This window comes from Crotalus tigris, unplaced genomic scaffold, assembly GCF_016545835.1.
Source record: "Crotalus tigris isolate CLP2741 ecotype Arizona unplaced genomic scaffold, ASM1654583v1 scf7180000024313.351630, whole genome shotgun sequence".
NCBI lineage: Eukaryota > Metazoa > Chordata > Lepidosauria > Squamata > Viperidae > Crotalus > Crotalus tigris.
Window position 1 is genome coordinate 148,089 of NW_024100485.1, and position 18,553 is coordinate 166,641.

Below are 18,553 nucleotides of genomic sequence, written 5' to 3' on the forward strand. Positions count from 1 at the left end.
CTGGTATGCTGTGATCCATGGGGTTGTGAAGAGTCGGACATGACTTACCAACTGAACAACAACAACCAAGGGGCACAATTAGTCATGAGGAAAATACCCCTTGAGTTCTTTCCGAAATTTGTTTCTTCCATTGCTGAGAAATAAGAGTCCTTCTGTGTGGGAGGTGGGGGAAGTTCCAAATGTGAAAAGAAAAGAAAAGAAGGAAGGAAGGAAAAGAGGGAAGGAGGGAGAAAGAAAGGAAGAAAGAGAAAGAAAGAAAGAAAGAAAGAAAGAAAGAAAGAAAGAAAGAAAGAGAAAGAAGGGAAAATAAAATAAAATAAAAAAGGAAGTTATTGCCTATTGATTTTCCGAGATTTACTGTTGGAACCAAATCCACCTCAAATCATTGGTTAAAATACTGATTCTGTATCTTAACCTGGCCATCTTCAGTTGTATTGGGCTACTTCTGTTATCAATTCTGACATTTAGCTAGGACTGGTGAGAATTGGAGTCTCAAAGTTCTGGAGGATGTTGTTTTCAGATATTGACCTATCAGATCATTTTGGAGGAATGATTGTTGATAATTAGAAACAGTGTTTATGAACAGTTGCTGATTTGGTCATTCTATTTGTGTAGAATGACCATGTAATAATGAGAATATCTTATTCCTAGGTTACCAATTTTAAGAAATGTGAATTATGTCAAAGACTTTAATATGAGATATGGGAAGTCCAGGGAATCTTCCTCAGATCACAGGATGATGGTTTGCCTAAGGAAGAGATTAATGTGCATCACATAAAGGTGCAGTTCAAGAAGGAAAGGAAGAGGATAGCATTCCATTCACAATTATCTAGACCAGGGGTAGGCAACCTTGGCTCTTTTATGACTCATGGACTTCAACTCCCAGAATTCCTGAGCCAGCCATGCTGAGGGGAAAGGGAGAGGTTTCCAAGCTGAGCCATGCTGGCTCAGGAATTCTGGGAGTTGAAGTCCATGAGTCATAAAAGAGCCAAGGTTGCCTACCCCTGGTTCATTACAGGTTTTACCATCTTAAGGTAGCACCAGCCACTGTATTTTCTGAGTAATAAAAATTATATTTCAGTACATCTCCAGTTTGGGGCTAATGATGGGGCTCTGAATCAGAAAAAAAGCAAAGCGACAAGTCAAGAAATTGAAACAGTTTTCCTATTGAGGGCTCTAAAATATGAATTGCCTTAATAAAAGCAACATAGATTAGGGGAGGGGAAGAGCTATTATTCTGCCCTTGAGCAGTTTAGACTATAAGAAAGGCAAATCATGCTTTATTCTGATAGAAGATAAAATATGGGCTGATGACTGAAGGATTATATTTCTTGACTTCCCCATGAAATTGCTGCAATGAACTGTGCACCTTGTGCATTAAAAGGCCCATGTGGGCTTTTAATTATGCAGGTATCCAGGCCAGTGAGAACAAGAAGGTAATATTTAATTCTAGCAATTAGTATTCTAATTCATGCACAGGAGAGATCTCAAGTTTTTCTGCTAGTCATTTATTAATAGAAACTGTCCTTTAAATGCTAGAGAAATATCTGAAGGGGCTTATTCTGATGATCTATTACCTAGCACCTGTAATTCTACATATAGATTTTAATCCCTCCCCCACATAATCTCAAAAAGATCCAGAATTTCATTTCCATCTGAATTCGACACCTCACTAGCCATTTCAATCAATCACAAGCAGATGTTCAACTCCATGGCCATGGTGGCTATGGGGGTTGGTCCAGCCGAGTAGGAAGGCACCAGGATGAGAAAGCTAAATTTTGAGTGGAAGAATCAGAAGAATGATGGCATGCTGTAGGATCAGCCTATTATAAATATGACAAAAAAAGTGATTATGTAAACTTGCTGCATTGCCTTGCTGTAGCATTGGCCGTTAATTGTAAAGGGATAGCTTCTCTTGTCACTTTTCTCTGCTTTGAGTTTCTTCAGTAATTTTGGTAAGGCTATAACTTGCATTAAGCCTAAAGTCTCTTGAATCTTTCCTTCGTGTATTGTTAATTATTATTTTGTTCAATTTATTTACTTACTTACTTACTTTCTGATTGATTGATTGTACATCCTGCCCTTTGCAAAGACCGACTTCAGAGTAGATAACATCCATAAGAACTTAAGTAAGAATAAAAAACAAAGACAGAGAAAAACAGAAAGATGGATCCCAAAATCCTGGCACCGTAAGGTAGAATTACAAGATGCTTTTTTTTTTTTAAATTTCCATCACTCGTCCCTTTTACATGCACCCATTTCTCCTTTTCTTAGATGGACTGGTTTATGCTTTAGGAGGGATGGGTGCAGACACATCTCCACAAGCCCTCCTGCAACTGTATGAACCAGCTAAGGATCAGTGGCAGTCTTTACCATCCATGCCAACACCTTGCTACGGGGCTTCTACTTTCTTGCATGGGAACAAGATCTACGTGATGGGTAAGGATTCAGCCAACAGGGTCTAGCTGTGGATTAAGTTGGATTACTTAACTGCAAACTCTGGTCACAGAAGCTTCCCAGCCACAGATCTGTGGAGATCTGGAGTCTCCACATTCCAATTAGAGGTGGCCCTTGGCTTACAACAGTTTGTTTAGAGAGACTGCTCAAAGTTACATTGGCACCAAAAAAAAAATGACTTACAACTGGTCCTCACATTTATGATGGTCGCAGCATTCCCTAGGGTCATGTGATCAAAATTTGGGCACATGGCAACTGGCATGTATTTAAGACGATTGCCGTGTCCCAGGGTCATGTGATTGTCCTGTGCGACCTTCCCAGTTGTTTTTCCACAAAATATAACAATAACAAAAAAGTTGGAAGGGATCTTGGAGGTCATCTAGTCCAACCCCCTGCTCAGGCAGGAATCCCTATACCATTTCAGACAAATGGCTGTCCAGTCTCTTCTTAAAAACTTCCAGTGTTGGAGCACTCACAACTTCTGGAGGCATTGAAAGAGACCAGATTTGCTTAATGGCCACATGATTCACTTAACAACTGCAGTGATTCACTTAGCAACCGTGGCAAAAAAAAAGGTCATGAAATCACTTAACAACTTACTTAGCCACAGAAATTCTGGTCCCAATTGTAGTCTTAAATTGACCTGTACATGTCAAGAGATGCTCAAATGCCATTTTATAAATGCTTATCCAAAATTTGTTATCCTGAGATAGAAATCCAGCACCCATAATGAGGTCAAGCCTTTATTGAGGCCAATGAAAGAGACACAAAGAAAAGTGCAGCCTTTCAAATTCTCCAGAATCCTTCCGGCACAAAATATTGTGAACAAACAGGAGATGGGGGGGAAAAAAAGCTAGACTTTCTTGCTTCTTTCCTATCGTCTGCTTTTTGGAACATCATGCCTTGATGAAAGATTTCTGGAGTACTCACAAGCTTGTAGACATTTTTGTATTATTTTAGTTGCAACATTTCTTTCCTTCATGAACCAACATGGCTGTCATTGTTTTTAATAAGTTAATGGGTCATATTATCTTTCAGCAAGGAATCACTATAATGTTTTATACCTGCTTTGTGGCTTAATCTTGGGTCGTTCACAGTTCTTTATGGAATGGAAAAGATTTCCATTACAGATGACAGTTTGGGGAAATGTTCACATATTCATTAATTGTGGGTGTGCAGCCAGGCAAATCTGATCTAAAACTAATCATATCTGATCTAAAACTAATCAGAGAGAGAAGCAACCTAGAACTAAGGAGAAATTTCCTGAGAGTAAGAACAATTAACCAGTGGAACGGCTTGACTTCAGAAGTTGGGTGGGTGCTTCATCACTGGAGGCTTTTAAAAACAGACCTGTCTGGAATGGTATAGGTCCGTGGTGGCAAACTTATGGCACGTGTGCCACAGGTGGCATGCAGAGCCCTCTCTATGGGCACGCGCGCCCTCACCCCAGTCCTAGGCCTTCAGCTGGGTTTTATAAAACCTTTTCGGTTTAGGCCTCCACCACCATGTGCAAAAAAAAAAAAAAAAAAAGTTCAATCAATCAACTTCAACTTCTCGCGGGGAAAAAAAAAAGATCTCGTAAAGTTGGAATTGATTGATTGAACTTTTTAGTCCTACCCAGTCTGTCGTTACCACCGTAGCCATGCCCACTCAATGGGCCATATCCACCCAATTGGCCACACCCAGCCAATGGGCCACGCCCACCCAGCACCCGACGGTACATAAATGGATTTTGGGTTGCAGTTTGGGCACTCAGTCTCTAAAAGATTCGCCATCACTGGTATAGGTATAGGGCAGACATGTCAAACACAAGGCATGGGGGCCGGATGCGGCCTGCGAAGTGGTTTCATGTGGCCTGCGAAGCCATCCTGGAAACAGTGAGGGAATGGGCCCCGCTGCCTTGGCCCTGGCTCAGGCCAGCCGGGAGCCAATGTACAATTTTGTGGTGGCCATCTTGGCACTTGCCCCGGTGGACCGTGCCTTGGCACTTGCCCCGGTCCCACCCCCTTCTACCAGAGACTCTCAATCTGTCCCACTCCTGCCCAGGCCCCCATAGGCACCCTTGACGCAAATTGGGCACGCCTACCAGTAGGTCACACCCACTCCATTCACGCCCACCAGTAGGCTGCACCCACCCGGCCCCCCAGGGCAACCGCAATGCTGATGTGGCCCTCAGTGAAATTGAGTTTGACACCCCTGGTATAGGGTCTCCTGCTTGAGCAGGGGGTTAGACTAGAAGACCTCCAAGGTCCCTTCCAACTCTGTTATTCTGTTTTTGATCCTGGTAAACATTTTGAAGCTGAACTGAGCTTGGTGGCTTTTGTCTTGTTTTCACAAGATCTTAACTTGCTTGGCTCTAGAACCGTGCCATCTGTTGTATATTTCTTCAGTTTGCTACACTTTGCTATATACTTCATGAGTGACTTGCAGTCATGCTGTGTCCATTTTCCATAGGAGGAAGACAAGGCAAGCTGCCCGTCACAGCCTTTGAAGCCTTTGATCTGGAAATGAGAAGCTGGACACGCTACCCCAGTGTGCCCAGTCGGCGTGCCTTTGCCAGCTGTGCCATGGCTGAGGGTTGCTTCTTCAGCCTGGGAGGACTGCAGCAGCCCGGCCCCCATAACTTCTATTCCCGGCCCCACTTTGTCAACACCGTGGAGATGTTTGACTTAGAGGAAGGTAAACTAGAGATGTAATTATACAAGTTAAGTGGAAGAACTGTGAGTCCTAAGATGATGGTTATTATGTCTCGTTAATAGGCAGAATAAAGGGATAAGGACTGAGTACAGGCAGTCCTCAACTTACGACCACAGTTGAGCCCAAAATTTCTGTTGCTAAGCAAGACAGTTGTTAAATGAGTTTGCCCGTTTTATGACCTTCCTAGCCATAGTTGTTAAATCACTGCAATTGTTGATTTATTGATATACTAAAACGGTTAAGTGAACCCAGCTTCCCCATTGACTGTTTGTCAGAAGGTCGCAAAAGGTGATCACATGAACCTGGGACAAATACAGGCCAATTGCCAAGAGTCCAAATTTTGATCACATGACCATGGGGATGCTGCAAAGATGGTAAGTATGAAAAATGGTCATAAGCCCTCTTTTCTACTGACATTGTAACTTCAAACAATCATTAAACCAATAGTTGTAAATCAAGGACTATCTGTAATCCATAGTTTCACACACCCAGATTAGAACAGGCAGTCACCCTCCGGTCAAATTCCATTTTTGAATTCAGGCGTCTTAATAATAATAAATGCCTTTTACGTTGGAGACGTAAGGCAAGTTCAGTTCTTGGTGACTTCGTTGATACAATCACGAGATTTTATTCAGCAAACCTGCAAGTAGTTTACCATTACCCCTGTGATGGTTGTTATCAATTCAAGAAGTAACCAGGTTGACTCAGCCTTCCATCCTTCCGAGGTCGGTAAAATGAGGACCCAGATTGTTGGGTCAAGTTGCTGACTTTGTAAACCGCTTGGAGAGGCACTGTGAAGTGGTATATAAGTCTAAGTGCTAGTGCTGTTGCTAACGAGATCCACTCCTGCTTAGTTTCCAGACTTAGAAAAAGGAGTTCTCGTTGCTTCTATTTGTCAAAGCTAAGTACAGATAGTTTTCCATTTACGACCCCAGTTGGGATTGGAATTTTGGTCACTAAGCAATGCAGTCATTAAGCAAGTCATCACACCACCGGCCCCAAATTTACAACCTTTTTTACCATGGTCGTTAACTGACTTACTGCACTTAATTGAATCAGATGGTTGATTAGTGAATCACATGGTTGACAGTGAATCATGTGAAGCAAATCTAGCTTCCCTAATTGACTTTGTTTGACAGAAGATGAGTGGGAAGGTTACAAATCGCAATCCCTTGACCACAAGATGCTATAACCATCATAAATTTGAGCTGGTTGCCAAACACCAGGTAGCAGCCCCATGATTATGTGTGTGTGATGGTTGTGACTTTGAGGATAGGTCATAAATCACTTTTTACGAGGTCATTGTAACTTCAAACCATCATTAAATGAATGGTTATAAGTCAAGGAGTACCTATAGCAGGGATCTTAAAACTTGGGCCTTTTATGACTTGTGGACTTCAACTCCCAGAATTCCTGACCTGTAGCCTTATTATCTTCCTCTCCCTTTAGATGAAGCTAAGTTCTTTCTGTCTCCAATTTTCCAATTAGGATCCTGGAGTCGGCTGAGCCGTGCCATCCGTATGAGAGACAAAAGGGCTGACTTCGTAGCTGGCCATCTTGGTGGACGTGTGATAGTAGCTGGTGGCCTTGGTAAGTGTTGCTGATCTTTGAATCCTGGCTCAACATATGAGGTGGCTTCCATTATTCTTCTGAGCTAGGAAAGATTTTAGTTCCTTCAAATAAACAAACCCTACCTATCTCATTCAAATACCTCACTCACATCTTATTTGTCTAAGAGATTCTTACTAATTTTGAAAACCTTGATTTATTTATTTTTTTTTAAAAAAACAGCACTTTGATAGTCAACTGTTTTTCTCTGTCTAATTTTCTATTCTAGCCACAACAATGTCTCTTACTTTTTCTATGCTATTGTGCAGGGAGTGTTAATAACAGCTTAAGCACAGCAAATGATGACTCTGCAGCAAGTTTTTTTAAAAAAACGAAAGTGCCATTTTAGTGGCATAATAAAGGCTTTACACTTTGAAGTCCTGTTTTAACATTTGACGCCTCTATTTCAAGGATCTTGGGGAATTTGCTAGAAAGGCTTTGAAGAACTGGAGTTAGGCTAGGTAAAGAGAATAGAAGATTTCATGAAACAATTGGTGACATTCATAGCTCTTGATTCTGTATTTTTCACATTTGATTTATTGTGGAAAAACTGTTTTTTACTATTTCATCAGTCTATCTTCCCAAAGAAAGAAACTAAGCTGTGACAATGAGCATCTGCTTCTAAAACCTTGCCTCACACTCTATGTTATGTGTTTTATATATTTACCTTCACCACCACTGATTATAATATCAGTAATAACAATAATTGTTACCTTACTTGTGTAGGAATCCAGTTTGATTCATATATGCGGGAAAGGATATATCCCTTTCCAAGCCTCCTTTAAAATCTCTGAAAATTCCCAATTATTGTGCACATGAAGAACACTGACTCCAGCTAGGCAGAAAGATAAAATCAGCTACAGTTTCCAACTGAGCATATTTATCAAGGAATCATGCAGAAGGTATTTGGGAACGTTGCTTCTAAAAATAAAGACTTGGCTGAAATTGAACAGGAGCCAAATCTTTTAAGAGTTGAGATGTCTTGGGATAGCTGTAGCCCAAGTTTGTTATACATATCATCCTTTTAGTTGAGCTTCTATAGACTTACGTCAGAGAAATCCAACTAAAAGGATCATTATCTTATCAAAGGAGCTTGCAGAGGGAAAACCTTTGGACTGTACAGTGTAGCAAATCCATAATCTTGACTCTTAATTCCTTGGACAAACAGCAATAGCACTTAGACCAGCGGTTCTCAACCTATGGGTCGTGACCCCATTTGGGGTCGATCGACCATTTCATGGGGGTCGGCAAGCAAGGCTGTCCGCCATTTTTTTCCCCTTTTCCGGCACGTGCCTTACCTCCCTTGGGCTGGGCCAGCTGGTGGCCCAGCCGGTGGTCGGCCTGCTCCGTCTCTGCCGCTTGCCAGCTACGCCTCGGCCAGCGCAGGGGGCGGCACCACGCATGCGCGGTGCTCCTGGGCAGGGAAAGTCCTCAACTTACAACCGGTTGGGTAGTCCTCGATTTACAACTGGTTTAGTCCTCAACTTACGACCAGTTGGGTGTTGCGGCATTAAAAAGGTTGAGAACCACTGACTTAGACTTATATACCACTCCATAGTGCTTTATAGCACTCTCTGGGTGGTTTACAATATCAGTATATTGCCCCCAACTATCTGGTGGTTCTCATTTTACCGACCTCAGAAGGACGGAAGGCTGAATCAACTGTGAGCTGGTCAAGATCAAACACCTGGCTGTGGGCAGAATTAGCTTGCAATACTTCATTCTAACCACTGTGACACCATGGCAGTATTGCAGGCTAATTCTGCCCACCATTTCACCAAAGGGAAATGAAGATTTTTTTTAAGCAAATGTTTTTCAATAGGAATAGTTAGATCAGCGGTTCTCAACCTGTGGGTCGCAACCCCATTTGGGGTCGAACGACCATTTCACGGGGGTCACCAAACAACGCGATCCGCCATTTTTTCCGCCATTTTTTTCCCCTTTTCCTTAGCTGTTCTACTCCCTCTTATTCTATTGGCTTTCGAAAGCCAATAGAATAGACTCTCTTGAACAGAGTCTAATTCTATTGGCTTTCAAAAGCCAATAGGAATTGTCCAGGGCAGTCTCTGCCCTGCTGAGCCCGCCAAAAGCCCCAGTCTGCAAACGGTGCTGCAAGGGGAACAGTCTGCAGAGCTTCCCTCCCTGTTGAGCAACTAAAAAGTAAGTAAAAGAGGGGTGGGAGATGGGAGGCTGGTGGGTGCAGGGAGGGTTGCTGGCGCGCGTGGGGCCCGGCAGGTGCCTTACTTGCCTTGGGCTGGGCCAGCTGGTGGCCCAGCCGGTGGTCGCACTGCGCCGCTGCGGCCGCCCGGGGGCGTCCGGGCCTGCCTGCCGCCGCCCCTTGCCGGCTATGCCTCAGCCGGCGCAGGGGGCGGCACCGTGCATGCACGTCGCGCATGCGCGCCGCGTGCTTATGACCGGGGTCGCCAGTATAAAAAGGTTGAGAACCACTGAGTTAGATAATGCCCTAAGAGCAAAATTCAGACTAACTCATCAATACTGGAATACTGTAGGGCAATGTGTCCCATGTTGCTTAACTGGAGCAACTTGAGCCTGAATAAGAGAAAAAAATTCTTCCAGGAGGGAGAACTGGAAGACATATTTGGCTGCCTGAACTTAGGGCATCCTTGACATACAAGGATATGGCATGAAGACTCATATTCTGGAAAAAGTGATGGGGAGGGGTCTTTGGTGCTCCTTCAGCTTGGCTGTTTTCGTGCAGACATTTAATTACCCAACTAGCTAACGTCATCAGTGCTGTAAATAAATGCTTAATAGTAACAGTATAACACAAATGGTAAGAGGGTCTTTTTTATACCAAGCAAGGAGAATGTTTGGATGTGACCCATGTATCTTCCGGTTGATTCCTGTACAAATCGTCCTCAACTTACAACCATTGGTTTAGTTACAGTAGCACTGAAGAAACTGACTTACAGCTGGTCCTCACAATTAACAACCGTTGCAGCATCCCCACAGTCACGTGATCAGAATTTGAAAGCTTGGCAACCAGCATGTATTTATGGCAGTTGCAGCATCCTGGGGTCATGGGATCACCATTTGCGACCTTCCGAGCCAACGTCTGACCAGCAAAGTCAGTGGGAGAAGCCAGCTACCACGTGATTCAGTTAACACCTGAATATTTATCCACCGTGGGAAAAAAGCTCATGAAATTGAGTGCAACTCATTTAACAACTGCCTTGCTTAGCAATGAAAATTCTGGTCCCAATTCTGGTAATAAATTGAGGATTAAATGTATATAATTAACATGAAGTGGAGGCTGAGTAAGAGGGGCAAGTCATTCTTGGATGTGCAGGGGGGCAGATTTTGTTTCTGATGTGCCTGGATTTCTTTGTTTGGAGATATGTTCTACAAAAGAGGAAAGGGGCTGGGCTTGCCACATAAGGTGATAACTAAGAATGGATTCCGGTGTTGGCTGTGTTGTTTGAAAATCAGAGGAGTAATACACCTGTGTGAACCCAGAAGCTAATTCAGTTTTGCTCACCCAGTTTCTTTGATGTTCAGAGGTTTCACAAGTGCCTTTCTCCGGTAATCAAGAGAATTGTATAAATAGTTGTCCTGAAATGGCTTGGCTGTGTTTTTATGTAGATTCAAAGCAAGGGGAGAAAAGGACATGTTTTCAGCTAGATCAGCAAACACCAGGCCAGAATCAGTTAGATCAGTGGTTCTCAACCTTTTTAATGCCACGACCCCCCAACCGGTCGTAAGTCGAGGACTACCCAACCGGTCATAAGTTGAGGACTACCCAACCGGTCGTAAGTCTAGGACTTTCCCTGCCCGGGAGCGCCGTGCATGCGTAGTGCCGCCCCCTGCGCCGGCCGAGGCGTAGTTGGCAAGCGGCAGAGACGGAGCAGGCTGACCACCGGCTGGGACACCAGCTGGCCCAGCCCAAGGGAGGTAAGGCACCCGCCGGGCCCCATGGGCGCCAGCAACCCTCCCTGCGCCCGCCGGCCTCCCACTTCCCACCCCTGGCCCTCTTTTACTTACATTTTTAGTAGTTGCTCAGCCGGGAGGGGTGGAAACTTCCAGACAGCTCGCCTTCGCTGCAGAGAACTTGCAGCACCGTTTGCAGAATGGGACTTTTGGTGGGCTCAGCAGGGCAGAAACAGCCTGGACAATTCCTATTGGCTTTTGAAAGCCAATAGAATTAGACTCTATTCAAGAGAGTCTATTCTATTGGCTTTCAAAAGCCAATAGAATAAAAGGGAATAGCACAGCTAAGGAAAAGGGGGGGGAAATGGCGGACTGCGTTGTTTGGCGACCCCGTGAAATGGTCGTTCGACCCCAAATGGGGTCGCGACCCACAGGTTGAGAACCGCTAAGTTAGATGAAAACTAGGTCACTCAGCAAATATGGTACAATATCTGTGGATGCAAACTCACTTGAAAAGAAAGAATATTGTTAGTCAATGTGGACGAAAGACCAGGCCTTGGAGTACCAGGAGCAGATGCTTCATCCTTCTCCTGTGTGTCACTTCTGCCGTCCATTCTTCCTAACAACTTTTTCCCCTGGCGAAAACCATTAAGAAATTTGATGAGCAAAAGCTAGCAAAGGGCAGAGGCAGTAAATGGCTCCAGGGGAAAACAAGCAGATTAGGAGTAAATCCATTATTTTTCCTCTGCTAATGCTGACCATCGCAATGATATGATGCAGCAAAGGCCTAGCCATTCCATTTTAGTCCTATTCTTCAGCATCCATTAACCTTACTGCATTCAACACAAGTCAGAAGATCTTGTCTCTCCTGGCATTCTGCCAGCAGCATTTTTTCTGAATTATTTAAGCAGTGAGGAAAAGCAGATTTGGAGTATACTGTGCTGAATGTTGCCTGATATGAGACATGTTGCGTAGGCAAAATGTTCCAGATTAAGCCTTGGCACATCCAATGAACTGAGCTCAAGCATCTTGGCTACAAAGATGCTGTCGGAATAGCAGGCAGATAGAGCGATAGAGCCATCTCCTATGTAGACAATAACTGGTGGGAGTTCTCAAGAACATATTTTATGAGGAACATAAAATATGGGTTTATATACTATTTCAGAACTAGAATAAATGAAGACAAAGTGTTTTGCTGCACTTTAGCCACTTTTTAAAGGTAATAAATAGAACTAGTCAGGTAAATAACATCTTCTGCCTCCTACAAACTGTGAGTATGCCTTGTGGTATTTGGTTTTTTTAATGGATTTATAGGAAGGGGAATCTAATATTGGGAATTAGATCAGGGGTATGCTGTGTTGTGCTTATTATACCTCTTGCGAAAGGGTAAGACTAATTGGATTGAAAATTATTTCCCTTGACTTCTTAAAACTTTATCTGCTTCATTTGGGGTAGTTTGTTCAGGCTGAAGGCCACATTTGACACAGGAAGGCACATGTTTAGTAATAGTAATAGTAGTAAAGTTGGAGGGGATCTTGGAGGTCATCTAGTTCAACCCCCTGCTCAGGCAGGAAACCCTACACCATTTCGGACAAATGGCTGTCCAGTCTCTTCTTAAAAACTTCCAGTGTTGGAGCATTTACTGCTTCTGGAGGCAGGCTGTTCCACTGGTTAATTGTTCTCACTGTCAGGAAGTTTCTCCTTAGTTCTAGGTTGCTTCTCTCCTTGATTAGTTTCCACCCGTTGCTTCTTGTCCTGCCTTCAGGTGCCTTGGAAAATAGGTTAATTCCCTCTTCTTTATGGCAACCCCTGAGATATTGGAATACTGCTATCATGTCCCCCCTTGTCCTTCTCTTCGTTAAACTAGACATACCCAATTCTAGCAACCATTCCTTATATGTTTTAGCCTCCAGTCCCCTAATCATCTTTGTTGCTCTTTCTCTATACTCTATGTTGAAACAATAAGACATATTTCAATCAGTAGGTGACACCAGGACAGTCTCTAAAACTGATGTAACTTAATTTCCATTTATACTAAGTCAAAGTGATGATTTTCTGTTATTCCACTTTATTTTGAACAGAAAAGCGGTGCTACATATTATTTTGTGTCTTTTTACCATCCTCTGTGGTGGTATCATCTACCCTGTTTAGAGTTGAAGGCAGGGAGAAAAGCGTTCAATATATTTTGTGTGAACAGATCTTATGATGAGCCCAAACAGCAATTAGTTGTAGTCTGTCTTCCCTCTGAAATGGACAGTGCCTGTACTTGTCACCTCTGCTCCCCTCTTTACACCTTAACCTGAGTGTAACTGAGTTCCATTTGCACCTTTGTTAGACTAGCACAGTGGTGGCGAACCTATGGCACGGGTGCCAGAGGCGGCATTCAGAGCCCTCTCTGTGGGCATGCGTGCCGTCACCCCAGTCCTAGGCCTTCAGCTGGGTTTTATAAAACCTTTTCACTTTAGGCCTCCACTGCCATGCGCAAAAAAAAAAAAAAAAGGTTCAATCAATTAGTCAATTTCAACTTCTTGTGGGGAAAAAAAAGATCTTGCAAAGTTGAATTGATTGATTGAACTTTTTAGTCCCACCCAGCCGTTACCACTGCAGCCACGCCCATCCAATGAGCCACACCCACCTGGCACCCGACGATGCATAAGTGGGTTTTGGGTTGCAGTTTGGGCACTCAGTCTTTGAAAGGTTCGCCATCACTGGACTAGCATATTAAGTACTCTTGTAGATCTTGACAATGATACTTCATCTGGGTGTCGTGTGATGCATAGCCCTGGGTCTTCCTTTGACCCTGAACCTGTAGCTCATTTCCTGCCCCAATCCACTGTTGCAATGTCCCCCTTCTTATGTAGATTGAAGGACATATAGGTAAGTTTTGTCCTTCACTTCCACCACAAAAATATCTCCTATAAACTGTGGAAACTTACCATCATAGCATCATAGCGGAACTGCTGTGGGTGACTTCTGCCCCACTGAAAATAACACCAAACAGTATAATTTTCTGCAGCTATAGAAAGTTTTTCAGACAGACCGGTCTGATTGATTGCACCTTGACATTTTTTGACTGCTATATTGCAGTTCTATTTTTATAATCACTTTTGCCTTGCTGCCCCCCATACTAAGGGCATTAAGCAGGCTCAAGTCGCTACTGCGAGAGATTACAAATTCAGATTTCTTTTTGCTGACAAAGAGTTAGAAAATTAAGTGAGAGACTATTATAGCTATTTCAGGCTCATTAGCCCTCATCAGCTAGCCACACCCTTTATGGGATTTGAACCTAGGCAACCTATATGCAAGGCAGTTGTATTAACCACCAGGCCACCGGCTCTCCTCCCCTCTTTGTCAGCCGAGTCAAGGGAGTATATATAGAAAGTTTTTCAGACAGACTTAACATCTAAATATAAAATGTAAGCATTCTCTATATGAAATAAATAAAATCCAAAAAGATCTGATTTGAAACAGAAGTTAGAAAATATTGCAGCCCAAATCCCTTGGCAGTCTCACTGGCTTTCATGGAGAATTACAGTAAGCAGCGCCGATGGTGTTGTTGGCAATATGATCGATCCCTGCACCATTTCTGGCTTTAATTTTGGCTCCAGGCTTCCAGCTTCCAGAAGTCTGTCAGCTTCAGAAGCACCACACATCCTGCCACAATCCTTTGTTTCAACAGCAAGACATGCCTGGCAGTAGATCCTGGGAGATATTTGGCTTGGCAGAATTCAGTCAGCGCAGTTCTCGTTTAATTAACAGAGTGTGCAATTTTGATGCCTTCAGTATATGGGACTCTGCAGCCGGAGACAAATGCCAGCAGAGTCTCAGTTGGGTAAGGCAACTGCCGCTCAGTTCACGCATCTTTCTCTCTCCTTCTTCTAGGGAACCAGTCGAGTCCGCTGGGATCCACGGAAGGATTTAATCTGGCTAAGAAGAAATGGGAGACTTTGCCCTCCATGCCTACTGGGCGCTGTTCTTCCGCTAGTTTGGAGGCTCCCAACCTGCTGTTTGTGATTGGAGGGGTGGCTCAAGGCCCCAGCAGTGCGGTGGAGGCCCTGAGCTTACAGGAAGAGGTCTGATCGAACGTCACTGTGAAAGGATTCCCAGCCAGTGTGCGCCAAGAGGACTCAAGTGCCTATTGACAACAGAAATTAGCATATGAGGGAGCAGTGAGAAGCGCTTTGTTGCCAACGTGGAGGTGGCAACAAAGGTGACTTTTCCTCTAGCTGGTTCTGCAAATAACTCATCTCTGCAAAGCATCCAGTAGCTCAGAGACTAAAGCAGTCTGTTCTGTAGGCGAGGCCAGGGTCAAGCAGTTTAGCGGCTCTGACGGCTGCGACAAAAGTCGGTCTGATGCAGCTGATTCTTTTGATGTGCAGCTGCAATTTGTTTCGCCTAGTTTTCCAAAGGAACCAGATTGGGAATTTGGGCTGGTCTGGGTGAAGTCTGATTGAAGCAGCCGTGCGACTGTCTCTCCCCATAAGCAAAGTCTCGATTCTGCTCTCTTCCCTTGGCTTATTTAACTTATATTCCACTGCAATAGAATATAAAGCCAATACACCACAACGATACAATCTTTTATTTTATTTTTATTTTGCTTTGTTGAAGCTCTCTAGCTTGAAGATCTTCCCTTCCCTCTCTGTGGCTCAGCTACTCTGCAAAATTGTCACTGCTGCATTAGTAGACTCCTACGTAGCATCCGCTATTAAATCGTCCATGAAAAAGGGGTTAAGATGTGACCTGATAACCACCGGTTGAGTTTGGGAGATCAGTTTGCAATTCAGTAATCACAAAGCTTGGGGACACGGCTTCACCCACATTCTAGCCATGCCTGATTTGGTAGCGCAGATTGTTTCTTATTTAGGAAAGGCAGCAGCGTTTCTTCAGCTGGGTCTGGGAAAGACTAACGGGAAGCGCTGTCCCTGTGGAGCAGGTACTCCGGTATTTTTGCTTCAAGTTGTGATTGCTATCCTTGTGTTGATACCTCTCTTGCTGCATAGCTGAGTTGATTCTAGGACTCTGGGTGTAGCCATTGCACCCCACCTGGTATGTTCCTAACTTCCTCTGTGTCTCCTGTAGCACATAAGGTGCCCTCTAGTTCAATGCCTGGGAGGTGGTGTAGCATCTCACACCAATAAAATCTGGATTCCCCCCCCCCCCCGGCATTGCCTCATTCAGTGTTGGGTTATATCCTCAGTCAATGTTGGATTAGAGCAGTGTTTCCCAAACTTGACAATTTTAAGGCATGAGGACTTCAACTCCCAGAATTCCACAGCCAGCAACGCTGGCTGTGGAATTCTGGGAGTTGAAGTCCACATGCCTTAAAATTGTCAAGTTTGGGAAACACTGGATTAGAGATTACCACTGCAATGTCTTCACAGTGTTACAAGCTCTCTATTTTCATCAATATTAAATGCTCAACTGCATTCTTTAGAGACCAGAAAGGGACAATGTCTGACCTTTAGATGGCGGATTGTAGCTCCCATGATACTTTATAACTGTTCAGCTTGGCCTGAAACTTAGATTCATGCTAATCTTTATCCAAAAACCAGCCTATCATCAAAAGATGAAGCAATTAGTTAAAAAAAAAAAAACCTCTTGATTTAAGTGTTCAGATGAACATACGTGATTATAAGCACTCTGGTCGCAAACCCGGGTTTGTGATCATCCACACTGTAACCATGCCTGTTTGGCAGCGTAGACTGTTTGGCAGCTGGAGAGCTGACCAGCTCAGCGTCTTTAACCACTGAGCCATTGTGCCGATGGGGTGGGCTCCCGTTACTCGCCCCAGCTCCTGCCCAGTTCAAAAGCATGCAAAATGTGAGAATTTAAATAGATACCACTTTGGTGGGAAGGTAATAGTGTTCTGTGAACCTCGATGTAAAGTCATGCTGGCCACATGACCGACTGAAGCGTGGCTCTCTCGGCTAAGAAATGGAGATAAGCACTGCCCCTTAGAGTTGGACACGACTGGACAAGGGAAACCTTTACCTTTTATGTAATTGTAAAGTTGGAAGAAGTACACAGATTCCCATCTCGGTGTGTTCTTTCTCTAGTTCTGACTTTTGAGCGTTCAAGCAAGGTCAGAAGTAGGCCACAGTTACTGGAGGAGGATGTTCAAACGAAGCTATCTCCCATTCTAAAATCCCGTAGTTGCAGAATTCCAAATTACAGAGCGGCTTCTAAAGATGTCCAAGTCATGGCATTCCCGTAAACTGAGATAGCCAGTCTTGAGTAAGCAGAAAACTACTGTTGTGAAATTTGCTATCCCTGTAGCCCCATGGTGGCGAACCTATGGCACAAGTGCCAGAGGCGGCACTTAGAGCCCTCTCTGTGGGCACGCGTGCTGTCACCCCAGTCCTAGGCCTTCAGCTGGGTTTTATAAAAGCTTTTCGCTTTAGGCCACACCCACCCAGTTGGGCACATCCATCCAATGGGCCACGCCCACCCGGCACCCGACGATACATAAGTAGGTTTTGGGTTGCAGTTTGGGCACTCAGTCTCTAAAAGGTTCGCCCTCACTGTTATGGCCAATCCTAATCTGGCCTCTATTCCCAGCTGCTACTGTATATAACAGTGTCAAGTTACTGCAATTTCTTGACTTCGAGCCAAGATAATTTTGAGGCTGCCCTTTAGAGATTGTTAGAATAATGACAACCTAAAGCTTTTTTTCATATGCAGGCTGGGAGTGAAATAAAGGCAGCATCACTGGGACACAGTAGAAAAAGAGATGTCCTTAAGATACATTTGTAATTTATCCAGGTTCAAGAGGACAAAGGCCCTTAAAATCACTTCTTCATGCTGAAAGTGCAAAGATGTACAGCATTATGGAACAGCTTCCTAGAACTGAATTTTAGGAAACCTGTGATTGAGAATGCAAATGTGGCCACCAGGAAGCTTTAGAGTTGCTGGGTGGCATATAAATTTAATAAATAAATAAATTAGAAAGCAGGCTACCAAGGGCCGTCTCAAACTTGAAGCCAACCTTGACAATGTCTGTACACATTTTGGGTTTCACTTTTTTAAGGATACTTGGATTTGGACCCAATACCACACTCAAAATACAGCACAATTTTGGCTATACACAATCCATACTCAACAGCGTATGGACTTATTACCAGCAATCATTAAACCTTAGATCAGTGGTGGCGAACCTATGGCACGGGTGCCAGAGGCGGCATTTGGAGCCCTCTCTGTGGGCACATGCGCCGTCCCCCAGTCCTAGGCCTTCAGCTGGGTTTTATAAAACCTTTTTGCTTTAGGCCTCCGCCGCCGTGTGCAAAAAAAAAAAAAAGGTTCAATCAATCAGTCAATTTCAACTTCTCACAGGAAAAAAAAAGATCTTGCAAAGTTGGAATTGATTGATTGAACTTTTTAGTCCCACCCTGCCTGCCGTTACCACCGCAGCCACGCCCACCCAATGGGCCACACCCACCTGGCACCCGACGATGCATAAGTGGGTTTTGGGTTGCAGTTTGGGCACTCGGTCTCTAAAAGGTTTGCCATCACTGCCTTAGATCATATCAGATTAGATCATATCATCCGTTAATCATACCTTATAAATATGGATCTTGGCATTGGGTATATTTCTATCATGGCACAAGCATGAGTTACAAGATTTTGCTGCCCAGAATCTTCTTAATTTCCAATTTCAAACTATACTGTTAAGGAAAGAATAATCCAATACTTCAAAATAATGGTGACCTATGAAAGTTTAATGCATACCAAAAGTTATGAACACATGACATTTTCCAACCAAGACATTGCTGAGTTAAAATCCAATCTAACAAGTGTTGATTATTATCCATCTTTCGGTTGTCATGTGAAAAGTTAAAAGTCACTACTGATCGATCTAAAAAAAAAAGTCATTTTTGAAGTCACTAATGATAGATCTAGAAGAAAG

General features: G+C 43.7%; 1 protein-coding gene across 5 annotated transcripts in view; it reads left to right on the top strand.

The window, feature by feature from the left end:
* KLHDC8B (kelch domain containing 8B) overlaps positions 1 to 15,224 on the top strand; it is a 58,019-nt gene extending 42,795 nt beyond the window's left edge. For all 5 annotated transcript variants that reach the window (XM_039324989.1, XM_039324987.1, XM_039324988.1 and 2 more), the window contains 4 exons: positions 2,275 to 2,439; positions 4,912 to 5,136; positions 6,643 to 6,744; positions 14,533 to 15,224. In XM_039324989.1, the coding sequence (XP_039180923.1) occupies positions 2,275 to 2,439; positions 4,912 to 5,136; positions 6,643 to 6,744; positions 14,533 to 14,729 (689 nt within the window). In that variant the 3' untranslated portion in view covers positions 14,730 to 15,224. The remainder of the gene's footprint in view (positions 1 to 2,274; positions 2,440 to 4,911; positions 5,137 to 6,642; positions 6,745 to 14,532) is intronic.
* The last annotated feature ends 3,329 nt before the right edge of the window (positions 15,225 to 18,553 follow it).